Source organism: Chiloscyllium punctatum, chromosome 48 (genome assembly GCF_047496795.1).
Source record: "Chiloscyllium punctatum isolate Juve2018m chromosome 48, sChiPun1.3, whole genome shotgun sequence".
Classification (NCBI taxonomy): domain Eukaryota; kingdom Metazoa; phylum Chordata; class Chondrichthyes; order Orectolobiformes; family Hemiscylliidae; genus Chiloscyllium; species Chiloscyllium punctatum.
This window is the reverse complement of record NC_092786.1, coordinates 45,845,361-45,858,627: the sequence shown is the minus strand read 5'-3', so window position 1 is coordinate 45,858,627 and position 13,267 is coordinate 45,845,361. Positions and strand designations below refer to the sequence as shown.

At 40.0% G+C, this 13,267-nt stretch overlaps 1 protein-coding gene across 3 annotated transcripts in view; it reads right to left on the bottom strand.

Moving 5' to 3' along the window:
* clpxa (caseinolytic mitochondrial matrix peptidase chaperone subunit Xa) overlaps positions 1–9,077 on the bottom strand; it is a 45,335-nt gene extending 36,258 nt beyond the window's left edge. For 2 of the 3 annotated variants that reach the window (XM_072565112.1, XM_072565114.1), the window contains exons 1-4: positions 8,816–9,077; positions 5,862–6,016; positions 5,500–5,620; positions 1,127–1,281 (exon numbers count right to left, since the gene is read on the bottom strand). In XM_072565112.1, the coding sequence (XP_072421213.1) occupies positions 1,127–1,281; positions 5,500–5,620; positions 5,862–6,016; positions 8,816–8,894 (510 nt within the window). In that variant the 5' untranslated portion in view covers positions 8,895–9,077. Of the gene's footprint in view, positions 1–1,126; positions 1,282–5,499; positions 5,621–5,861; positions 6,017–8,593; positions 8,691–8,815 lie in introns of those variants that run through there. The other variant, XM_072565113.1, reaches the window with a different exon arrangement.
* Between the last annotated feature and the right edge of the window lie 4,190 nt (positions 9,078–13,267).

The following is a 13,267-nucleotide window of genomic DNA, read 5'->3' as shown; positions in this document are numbered from 1 at the left end:
TGGCTGGACTTCCAGTGCATGTATCATGACATTTCTGAAAAGTAGGATGGGAGCACTGCTGGAAGGAAATGCTAAAGTCTCTTCAATTTAAATGAATATTGTTATGATCCCAGCTACTGCCAGTAATGGAGAAATCATATCCCAGAATGAAACCTGTCTGATAGATCAGATTTTGATTTGTTTAGTTAATTAACTTGGTGGTTAGTTAGCAAAATATCTTCAGAGGAGGCTGCAGATGTTTTTTAACAACAAACATTGGGTATTTGTTTTCTTTTTGCATAATAATGCAACCTCCATAAACAAGTTAAAAAGATCTTAACATGTTCATGAGAACAAAATTTCAACCTGTTTCCTAACAGCACCTATAAGTGACCCAACTCTCAAGAAATTACACTCCTATCTTAACTACATAGGTTTCTATTTAACTGACTGCATTCAAGCTCTTTTCTATGGACTGTATCGACTGAAAGTTCATTCTGATACTACTGTCACAAACTTTTCACAAATTCAAAGGCCTAATTTTTTCAACTCAAAAACTCAGATTTCTAACTAAACTCTTGACCGAGAAACTTCACAAACTAAACACTTCTGTTTGGACGATTGGCTTCCCATGAACTGAAAAATTCATATGGGGAGAAATTTAAACTTGTTTTTGAACTCAACTTTGGTATTGTCTAAACTGAACATCATTCCTCTGAACTCTGGTGTTGTCTGAATTGAACTGAACATCGTGCTTCAACTCTGGTGTTTTCTGAACTGAAAAGATAATTAATGACCTTAAATGGGTTTATACTACCTGTCAAACATATTTCCATTGACATCACAAAGGTCTGCAAACAGATTTTCTGAGCAAAACTAGATTTAAATCAATGTTTCGGAATGACTTTGACCTTTTAAAATCTCTCAACACTCTCACACCCTCAATCTGCCTCTTTTTTTTAAAAAAGCAATCCAAATTAAAAATAATAACATCACAATATCTTGCATCATAAGTAACATTGATATTCAGACGTAACTTGAGTGACAGTACAACTTCAGTTTGGGGAAAAAAGATTAGTACAGATTAGTTTGCAAAAATTGTAGAAATATGTACACTTATACACTAAAGCACATGGATAAACTTTACTTTTTTTGGAGGTGGTGGTGGTTTCTGTTGGAAAGCTAATTTCACAGCTTCAGCTGCTGATTCTGGCTCTTTGTTTAAACTCTTCTTGGAGTCTGCTTCAGATAGTACCACAAAGAAATGGTGGCATTTTTCACATTTCACAAAGCGAGTGGAAGCTGTAGATAAGATGAGATGACTCTTAAAACATATTTCTATAACAAAGTGGTAAATCAGCTTCAATTTATTTGCATTGAAAATAAATGGAATATTCCCACATAAAAGTACAACTATTATTCTCAACCAGATTTTTAGCAAGCTTCCATATTTTAGTTTCTGTTTCAAAAGACTAGGGGGCCCACATGAAATAAGTGTGTGTCTGTCTAAATTAAGAAGAGAAACTAGAAGCTAAATTAGAGCAGGATTCAGAATAAAAATGGGTTCACAGCAGCATTTTCAGAAAAAAATTACTGCTCATGCACATCATTAACTATGCAAAACAGAGGAAGGCACCTCTGAACAATGGTTAGTTAGCTCAATTGACTGAATGGCTGCTTTGTATTGATGATTTGGAGATGCCGATGTTGGACAGGGATTAAAAATCACACAACACCAGATTATAGTCCAACAGGTTTAATTGGAAGCACACTAGCTCTCGGAGCGGCGCTCCATCAGGTGATAGTGGAGGGCTCGATCGTAACACAGAATTTATAGCAAAAATTTACAGTGTGATGTAACTGAAATTATACATTGAAAAATTGATTGTCTGTTAAGCCTTTCATCTGTTAGAATACAGTGATAGTTTCACTTCTTTCATGTGTAAATCACAAAACCCTTTTCTTAAAGTTGTATTCTCGGGTTAGGTGTTAACAATGGTGATAGCTAGACAATATGTTGAAGGTGTTAGCCCCCTGTGTCCACTGTCTATGACCTGATGTTTAGATTGATTCTAATCTAAAAAGTGAGATAACAGAGTTTTACATAAATTCATGCAGTTTTTGAGCTCAAAGTTCTACATAAATGTATGCAGTTTTTGTGCAAAGTGCAATGTAACTCTGCAAGTACAAATTCACCCCTCCAAGTATATGTGTGCATGTGGGTCTTTGTGTGTGTGTGTGTGTGTGTGTGTGTGTGTGTGTGTGTGTGTGTGTGTGTGGTGTGTGTGTGTGTGTGTGTGTATAGTGAGTGCAGAGTGTCTTAAGTCTGTGAGGGGGTGCATGTGAGAGTGTGGGAGTGTGTGTGTCTATAAGGGTGTGTGTGCGTGTCTGTGTGTTCCTGTGTCTATGTGTATGTGAGAGTGTATGTGTGTAGGAATATCTGTGTGTGTGCGTAGTGCAATGGTGATCACCTGTAATGTGACATGAGCCCAAGGTCCTGGTTGAGGCCCTCCCTATGGATACCGAAATTAGCTATCAGCCTCTTCTCGGCCACTTTCCTCTGCTGCCTGTCCCGAAGTCCACCTTGGAGGATGGTCACCCAAAGGTCTGAGGCTGAATGTCCTGGACCTCTGAAGTGTTCCCCAACTGGGAGGGAACCCTCCTGTCTGTTGATTGCTGTGCGGTGCCCATTCATCCGTTGTCCCACACTCTCACATGCACCCCCTTACAGACTTAAGACACTCTGCACTCACTACACACACACACACACACACACACACACACACACACACACACACACACATTTTGTGTGGTGAATTTGTACTTAGAGTTACATTGCACTTTGCACAAAAACTGCACACATTCATGTAGAATTCTGAGCTTAAAAACTGCATGAATTTATGTAAAACTCTTATTATCTCACTTTTTAGATTAGAATCAATCTAAACATCAGGTCATAGACAGAGAACACAGGGGGCTATCACCATTGTTAACAGCTAACCCGAGAGTGCAACTTTAAAAAAAAGGGTTTTGTGATTTACACATGAAAGAAGTGAAACTATCACTGTATTCTAACAGATGAAAGGCTTAACAGACAATCAATTTTTCAATGTATAATTTCAGTTACATCACACTGTAAATTTTTGCTATAAATTCTGTGTTACGATCGAGCCCTCCACTATCACCTGATGAAGGAGCGTCGCTCCGAAAGCTAGTGTGCTTCCAATTATACCTGTTGGGACTCTAACCTGGTGTTATGTGATTTTTGCTTTGTAGTCCAGGGTGATGCCAACAGCTTAGGGTCAATTCTCGCCTTGACTGAGGTTACCATGAAAGACTCTCCTTCTCAACTTTTCTCTTTGCCTGAGGCATGGCCACCTTCAAGTTAAACCACCACCAGTTATCTTTCTCTCTCTAATAAAAACAGTCACACTGTCTGGCAAGATAATGGTGACTTTACCTTTACCTCTAAACATCAAACAAACTGCTTGCTGGCTGACTGGCTAATGCTCTACAGTTAACATCTCCACTATTTCAATGACTGATGTTCAATAAACAAAAACAGATTTTCCCTGAACAAGCATATTTCAGCTTTACATAGACCTAGACAATTCAACAGGTTTTTTAAAAAATCCTATCCCAACACTATGTCTTAATGTCTCTGATAAAAAAAGTATTACAGATGTTGGAAGTCTGAAGTAAAAATAGAAAGTACTGGAAAAGCTCAGCAGATTTGGCACCATCTGTGGAGAAAGAAACAGATTTAACATTTCAAGTCTTGTACAACTCTTCAGAAACAAGAATTCATACTAGATTTATTGTCAACATCATTTTCACCTAGTGAAAGGCATATCCTTTTGGCTGAAGGGAAGGAAAGCACTGCCAGACATCTGCCAATAAAGCTCCAGTCTGACAACTCTCTGTTGGAGTCGATAACACATTCCTGGATAACATAATCTGGTGGGAATAAGAGATCCACCGAGCAACTCCAATATCAATGTCAATAATGGGAAACTTAGCCATGAGGTTGGGGAAAAAAAACATAAATAGAATCAGTGGTCTTAAGTCATCAACAAGCTAAACTCTTCAACAGGCAAAGACTTGGTTATATCAAAAATTTCATACACAACCTTTGGTCACTATGGTATGTTTACAAAACAGTGAATCGAGAAACACAAAAAACCATAAGAAAACAGACTATTAAATAGCACTGACTCATACTTTTACCAGGAAGACCAGGAACAGAAATTATACTGCCAATCTTGCCGTCACTACATGCAACAAAATTTTAGTGTGACTGTTACTTCATATAGAAACTAGATACTGATCTGCAAGTTTCCCCCATTTATGCAAATTTATCCAGCCATCAACTAAATACTAGAGCCTCTTGAGTGGACAATGCTGTGACCAGACCAATTATTTAAAAATCATACATTTAGCATTGTTTTTAATAAAAGTGATGTTAACAATGACAGAGTTGACTCTATCCACTAGCAATCAAATACAAATTAATTTGTATCAAATGGCTTTCAAATGCTTCCATATTGACAACATTTTCAATGTTTAGCTCTAACTTAATGTGAATTCAGTATATAGATATTCTAAATTAATTAAAGAGCAGCTAAATCGCAAAACATGTGATGTGTCTGATTTTACCATTACGGGGATCTGATCTTATCATCATGTTAAATAATCATACCTAATGGTTGGTATGGTTCATATCTCATGCCCATTTTCACAATGCCAAAAAGTGTTGCAAAGTCCAAACATTTCACAACTTATCGTTAGCATGTGGATGGACAAGAGAGCACACATTAAAAACTTTGAGACTCCAAAGGCAACTATGTGGAAAGTGAAGTCATTGCGACAGATACCGTGCCTATGCTTAATTAGATGGAAGTGAAACAAAACAAAGCAATACTACTCCTGAGCTGGACAGACGATGTACTGAAAGATGCTGGCAAGGTTGAATGTGTCAAATGTTACAGACAAATTGAAGAGAGATAATCCAACAGTTACAAAAACACTGCTTTTCATGATTTAGTTAGAATTGTTTCCATGCTGAGACAGGGACAAAGATCTGATCAGATAAAAATTCAAACCAAGAATATGGGAGAGATCAACTACAATGACAGATGTTAGACGTTGTAGATTTGAGAGCACAAGTGGAAAATGCAGACAAGTTATACAATGAAATTGCAAAAAGGCCATTGGTGGTGGTAGTGTTGGGGAAGAAGGCAGGGAAAGAAGAGGCATCACATCACTCTTGAAAGGGATGAAAAGAAAGTTGGACAGCGAATAGTTTTGTTGAAACTGGATTTGGGAGTAATACATGAGAGTTGGGGAGAAATGAAGAAAGAGAGCTGTCTTAATGACATTATGATAAAGGCACAATAAACACAAAAGGGAAAGAAGAATTTCCATTTAAAATGAAAATTAATTTCCGTGATGAAATTTAACATATCCTATATTTGTGCTGACTCGTGACCAAAGACAAAGTTAGATTTATATGTTACTTACTGACAAAGGTCTCTACATGTGTGCATGGGTCACCACATTTAGGACACCGTAGTTGGCTTCCACCCTTCCCTGAACCACCTGATCCAGATGATCGTTTGCTACCCCCTTCGCTGACAGACTTCTGCAAACATTTAATAAGTGAGAAATTATAAGTTCTATGTTAAAGTGTGGATCATTAACTTGAGGATTCAGGCCAAGTTCACAATAGTGCACAAGTTTCATAAATTCAGATTTCATTATAAAAAGTGAACTTACAATGGTAACTAAACAATCCGTAATCAAATTCTGTTTTATTAACAGTTTAGTTATAAAACTACAGGAAAATGAATTTCAGCACTATTATCAATAACATGTAAGCATACCTTGTTGCTATCTCCTGACGTATCCTTAGTGCCACCATCTTTTGACGCAAGTAGAGTAACAGCTTCACCAAATGCTCTGCAAGGAACTTTTGCTCCTCTTTGTGTTTCAAAGCAAGCAAAGTGTCCCAAAAATGGGAAGGGGAATCGTGCAAAACCTGAAAACGAATGCAAACTCACTATTAAAATGCTGCCATAAAATATTCCAGAGATGTAAACTCTGTTTCTTCCATCTATTCTTTGATATTATATCATTAGGTATTGATTTTTTAAAATGGTTAAGTTTGACAGTCCCTCCTCAACTTGAGTAGTAATTACTGCATACATAGTAATTACTTCATAAATTATATTGGATGTTGGTTGTGCAGTTTGATCTTCTACATCTCATTGTTATCAAAATATCAGCCTCATGATTTTGAGAGTTTGATAGTAACTTTATCCTGAAAGGATACAGCACGGTGGCTCAGTGGTTAGCACTACTGCCTCACAGTACCAGGGACCCAAGTTCAATACCAGGCTCGGGCGAATGTCTGTGTGGAATTTGCACATTCTCCCAGTATCGGCGTGGGTTTCCTTTGGGTGCTCCGGTTTCCTCCCACAGCCCAAAAATGTGCAGGTCAGATGAACTGGCCATGCTAAATTGCCCATAGTGTTAGGTGCATTAGTCAGAGAGAAATGGGTCTGGGTCGGTTATTCTTTGGAGGGTCAGTGTGGACTGGTTGGGCCGAAGGGCCTGCTTCCACACTTTAGGTAATCTAATCTAATCGAGATTACTGATCTTTATGCAGTAGATATAGTTAATTTACATTTAATATCAAGACAACATGAGGTTTTGAGAACTATTAGCAAAGGAAACAAATTATTCCAAGATAACTGCACATGAATAAATCTGTTTTCCATGACGTGCCACTGTGCAGTATTAGTCATTACAAAGCAAAGGATTCTTGTCAGCAGCACAACAATATCAAATTTACTGGGAACAGCATTAGAAATCAGTTCATACTTAAATATAAACCAACCAGTTCAAAGCTACAATCTAATTTTCAACCAGTTTCAACTAGTTAGGTTGCGAGAATGGGTGGATAAGTGGCAGGTAAAGTTTAAAAGAAGCATGAAGTGATTCATTTTGGTAGGAGAACAAGGACAGGCAAAATGAAGTAACATGTTCAGGTTTAAAGAGGTTGGAGAAACAGACCTGGATATACAGTTTATGTGCTAAATCACTGATAGAAGCAGGACAGGTTGAAATAGCCATTAATAAATCAAACGACATCGTGGTCTTTGTAAATAGGAAGAGCAAAACTGTAAGGGAGTTAATAAAACCACAGTAAAATTATTTGTTTGGTCTCAGTTGGGAGTATTGAGTAGAGTTCTGGTCATCACACTTTAGGAATGACGTAAAGGCAGTAGAACTGTGCAGAAAAAAATCATGAGAATGATGCCACAACTGAGAAAATTCAGTTCCTTTCATAGATTGGAGAGCTAGAACTGTTCCTCTTGAGAAGACAGCATTGAGACAATGCAGTCAGGATTGGTCTGGACAAAACAGAGAAATTGTTTAACAGGAGACAAAAGACTGAAGGTAATTGGTAAAAGCAGCAATAGTGACATAAAGTGCTCCTTTAAAAAAAACCAGCACAGGCAGGCAAAATGGTAGTCTTCTGTGCCACATTCTGATTATAAAGAATATCACAAAGAGGAGGCTGATTTATCGGTATCTGTTCTAGAATTCCATTGGAAATGGGTATCTGACATAGTCTAACCAACTCAGGAGCTAAATTGGGAGGGGGGGTTGCTGTCCCTACTTCAGGGGTGAGTGAGAGGGGTGGGTGTGCAAGAGAGGGGGAGAAGTGTATTGGCAAACCTGGAAGTTTGAGAGCAACAGGGAAGACTGACAGGAGGATGTGGGTCGAATATAAACATACAGATCAGACGCTGAGTATGGGACAAACATATGCAGACAACCTAGGACCTGCAGTTCCAATGTAGGACAGCCCAGAGAAAGTTGGGGACAGTTGATCACTGTAATTCCAGAGGTTTTGTTGATAAGATGCCATGGGTACAAATGTTCACTTTAATGCAAGACACTGTGCAGGGAGTGAGGTGGACTTAGTCTGTGGCTAGATATAAAGACAATGGCCAATGTCTAACACAAGGAAATTGCGACTCAAGCAGGACTACATGCCTGTCAAACAGGTTGACAGCACAAAAGCAGGAAATGTTAAATGAAACAAACAAACGTGGAAATTTGGAACAAACACAACCATCATGATAACACATGCCCTATCACCATTGCATCACATACATGACACAATAAAGTGTTATGTAATTGCATTGTTCACCCAAAATGTGTCAAGTTCACCAATACCTTTCCTCCAAAAACTGCAGCCTTCAATAAAACAGTATAAATAAGTCCAAAGCATGAAGACAGATTACTTAAATTGATATGGAATACTTTATAATACTCCAAAACACTTTACAGCCAATGTAAAACCTTACAAAGTGTAGTCTCTACTATAACATATGAAATACAACAACCAATTTACATACCCAAAATCGCTCAAACATTAAATAGCCTGATCATCAGTTTTATGAGCTGACTCAGGGTTAAAAACAATCCCAGCCGGGACAAGGGATAACAACTCAGGAGACGCGGCGTGGAACCTTTCCGCACATCTGTCAAAATAGGCAGAACCTGATCCAAAAAGCAGCATCTCTGACAGTGTAACACCGACCTAAAATGCAACTTCGATCTGGTCGTTGAGTCAACAACATCTGGACTCAGAGGCGACGGAATATATTCACTGAGCTGAAACTCAAGCGCACATTACGCCGACCCTGTCCATCGCCATCGCCACCTCCACCACGTTCCGGTTACCAACGGTCTCCTTGTGAAGCGGGTGAACGGATGAGCTTGGGAAAGGGGAGAAATGCTCCGAGACGAGCCCGGTTCTTACCCAGTCCCGAGGAAGTTATGGACGAGCGGAGGAGCCGAGCGGCCGACGAGCAGGTACACATCACCGCGACGCACGACATGTCTGGCCCGGAGTCGGTTAGCCGGGCGGGCGGGCAGCTGGGAGCCGACCCTCGGGTTGGGGTCCGTCCGTCCGCCCAACTAACCGACAGGGCCTAACCGCCTCCCGTCTGAAAACCTCGAACTCAGCCGGTGAAGCGGGACTGGAGTCAGGGCTGAAAGATCGAGGACGGCCTCTCCCCCCCCCCCCCCCCCCAACCACCAGAAGGAAGGAAGAAAAAAAGTTAATAAAGTTCCACACGAAAAGAAACAGAAATAAATAAACAATTCCGCTCCTCCGCAGCCACCGCCATCCGACCCTGTCCAACGTCACTGACGCACAGTTACCACCCCCGGAAGTGATTCTTTCCAGGGGGTCAAACTAAGACTTCCGGTTGGTGTCCGGCGGCCGTTGGGTGCGGTCGTCACGTGGGCACAGGTCGCGCCATGTTGGATAGGCCAGTGATGGTGATAGTGGAGAGGCGCATTGGGAACCCAGGTGGGTCATACACCGCCGAGCTTCTTCATGGCAGGGATGCGTCGAATTAGCTATATTCTCGACTTGCAACCCCACACCAACAAGAAAAGTATTTTAACAATGCGCCATTTATCATTTTGACGACCATCTGATAGTACAGTCAAGGGTCTTGGTGATGGGAGAAATAAACTGTTTCTCGCGAAGAGTTGTTAAGGTATGGAATGTGCTATGTGGAAGTATGGCGGAGGCAAGTTTAATCGAGGCACTCGAGGGCATTGGAAGATATTTTGGATGGAAATAATGTGCAAGGGAATGGGGACAAGCTTAATGATGCTCATTTAAAAAGAGGACATGGTGGGCAGAATGGATCCCTACGTCATAACATGGTTAGCACTGCTGCCTCACAGTGCCAGAGACCTGGGTTCAATTCCTGCCTCAGGCGACTGACTGTGTGGAGTTTGCATGTTCTCCCCGTGTCTGTGTGGGTTTCCTCCGGGTGCTCTGGTTTCCTCCCACAGTCCAAAGATGTGCAGGTCAGGTGAATTGGCCATGCTAAATTGCCCGTAGTGTTAGGTAAGGGGTAAATGTATGGGTGGGTTGCGCTTCGGCGGGGCGGTGTGGACTTGTTGGGACTGTAAGTAATCTAATCTAACACTTCTGTGATAGTCTACCACCTTATTCGAAAATTCGGCACTTCTGACAATGCAGCATTCTTCCAGTACAACACAACAGGAGAAATCTCAAAGGGAGGCATAAGGCTGGATGAGGAAGGCTGAAAGGATCAGGATGGAAGATGATTTTGACTTTCACAAGGATGCTGAAACAGAACCAAGTTATTTTTACCCTCTTCCCTCACTGTAGAGTTTAACTGCATACAGTTCCCTGTTAAGCTTTCAGTGGATTCTAAAATTGCCAAGCTGCTTATCCTTATTTTGTTGCCACGTTTTTCTGAATTGGTTATCACCCGCTTTATGCCTTTAATTTGAGGTTGTTCACTACCTGCGTTGTTCCACATAGCCCAACGACAATTGACATGAGTCAATCCATCTCCTGTCATGGTTACAAACCCACATAATTTCAAGTCTGTCCTAGTCATAAAATCACGTAGCACAGATAGCAGCCATTATTTTCATTTGGTTTGTGTTTACTGTTTGAAAGAGCTAAACAATTTGTGCCTCCCATAGCCGTGCAAATTCTTCCCCTTCAAGAATTTGTACATTTACCCTTTGTAAACATTTATAGTTAAAGGTGATTCCATCACCCTTTTTAGGTACTGCATACCAAAATCATCAGGAATTGTCTGTAGCTGGCATGGTATAATCCACCAATATCAACTTCACAAAATGGAACAAAACAACATTCCAAGAACCCATAGTGTTTTTCTTTGACATACAGGGCCAGCTTCCCACTTCAGTAAGGTTACCTCTGGTGCTTCCCAAAAATCCTGGCCCCTTCCTATTTCCTAACTCTATGATGCCTTGGGTTCCACATGTATGTTGACAACACTCCATAGCAAGGTTCCCCTTACAATAGTATGATAATGACTGGATATTTTGTTTTAGTGATTTTGATTGAAGGATAAAATTTAAGCTAAGACACCAGGTGTACTCTCCTGCTCTTCTTCAAAAGTGTTTCATGCAATATTTTAAATCTGTTTAACAGAGCAGATGCAGTCTCAATTTAGTGTCTCATTTGAAAGCAGTACTTCTGACTATGAAACAGTCCTCCAGTAATGCATTGGAATAGAAATATTATTGAGAATTATGAGGTTGGAGAAGATTGCAAAGATCAGATGGGGAAGGCTACAGAGGGATTTAAACACCCCATAGACAGTATTGGCATTGGAAGTCTGAGATTTGAGAGGAATTCAGCTGTTATTGTAGAGTAAAATTATGCATGTTTTATGATGGAGAAGGTTTGGAAGCTCAACTCAGGATCAAACACAAAGATTACAGCTTTGGTGAAAGGAACAGGAAAATATTTGACTAAATGAGCAAGGTGAAAGAACAGCAGTAGGAGCAGGTGAACACATAACAGCAATCTCTGATGACAATCCACGTTTAATTCTTTTTTGGAGTTGAATTGGGTAAAGGCAATTTATTACAGGAAGATGAGTTTATGTTTACATAGGTTTATGTTGGAACTATGGGATGAGTAATGGTCAGTTTTAGTAGATGGTGTGGAGCCTAATAAATGTTTGATGTTCTCCAGCCAGGTTTGCAGATGGATTATGAAGCCTATTGTATGGTAAATATGCTCAATTTTCCAATCCTAATGCTTAAGGGGGCATTCAGTTCATGACAAATGTCAAGGATAAGACACAATGAGCGTTCTGTAGGAATCAAGACCTGTGAGTGAGTGTCCATCAAAATCAACAGTTGCTAAGGCGATATGAATCAGAGTTCCCAGAAATAATGGGTAGAAGGGATTTCATATAAGGTAGGTTTGAGAACAATCCCTGGCATGATTCTAACTCTCCTGAGCTGGTGATCTCAACTGTAGTGGTAAGGTTTTATAATTGTGCTTTAGCTTTGTAGTGGAAAGTGATACGAGATCAGGGAGGAAGATAAGTAGGTTAACCAAGGTGACACAGAAATGGATTGGAGACTTTGCCTCAAAATGTAGAGGATATTTTGTTTCATTGGTGCATTTTTTGAACAGTTCTGTCAACCTTTCTGACCACTTTGATTGGATGAGGACACAATTAACAAAGAATGGATGGTAGGAAAGATTTCAAACTGTGCAGAAAACAAGTAAATTTTTTTTTTGAAAACCACCAAATCTGTGAACTCATAAAACTAACTGTGAACTTCATAATAGGAATATTGAAGTGGTTTGTATCACAGTAATTTTAAAATGAAATTTTATTTTGGATTCTGACTATAAATTATGGTAATTAAAATTCTAAATCAGTGATAAAAGCTATGGTGAATTGTTCTTCCAGGTAACTGGCACAGTCTGATGAGCCAAGTAGCTTCCTTCTGTGCTGTAAACATAAACATTCCATGATTTCATGTTGATATATTTTACCAATAAGTTAAATCAGTATCTATCAAGCATAAAATCTATGTTAATACCAATGTATTACTGAAAGAGTGATGCACTGTTGAGAGCATTTTCTTTCAGTCATTAAACTATGAATCCACCTGCCCACTCAGGTGAGTGTACAAGATCCTATGGCAATATTTCAGAGAAAAGCAGGGATGTTCTCCCTGATATCCTGACCAATATTTATTCCTCAGCCTATATCGAATCATAGAGTCATACAGGACGGAAACAGACCCTTTGGTCAACTTGTCCATGTCAGCAAGTTTCCCAAAACTAGTCCCACTTGTCTGCATTTGGCCCACATCTCTCTAAACCTTTTCTATCCATGCAAGTGTCGAAATATCTTTTCAATTGTAACTGTACCTGCATTCACCACTTACTCCGGCAGTTCATTCCACATATTTCTCTGTATGAAAAAATTGCCCCTCAAGAGTACATCTTGTTGCTAATATAGACCTCTGCCACTGCACATTGGTGAAGGAAGTTTGTGATTAATGCAACAGCTGTGATATCAATCAAGCAGGCTGCTTTGTCCCAGGTGGTGTTGGGATGCTTGCATGTTATTGGAGTCGCATCAATTGAGGAACGTGAGGTGTAATCCATCATGCTTCTGACTTGTGCTTTGTCGATAGTGGGCAGGCTTTAGGGAGTCATGAAGTGAGCCATTCTCAGAATTGCTGCTTTAGCTAATTGACACCAAACTACAGAATGTATTGGTTTTAAAGGCGTCTTGGCAAACAGAGTGAGCCAGAAAGATTTATGGGGCAGATGCAAGAGTTTGGGCACTCAAAGCATCGTTCATAAATGTTTATCTGATCTTGAGCTTTGCAGTTCTTTGTCAGAGCTTGCAGTGCACACAGTAGCTGACAT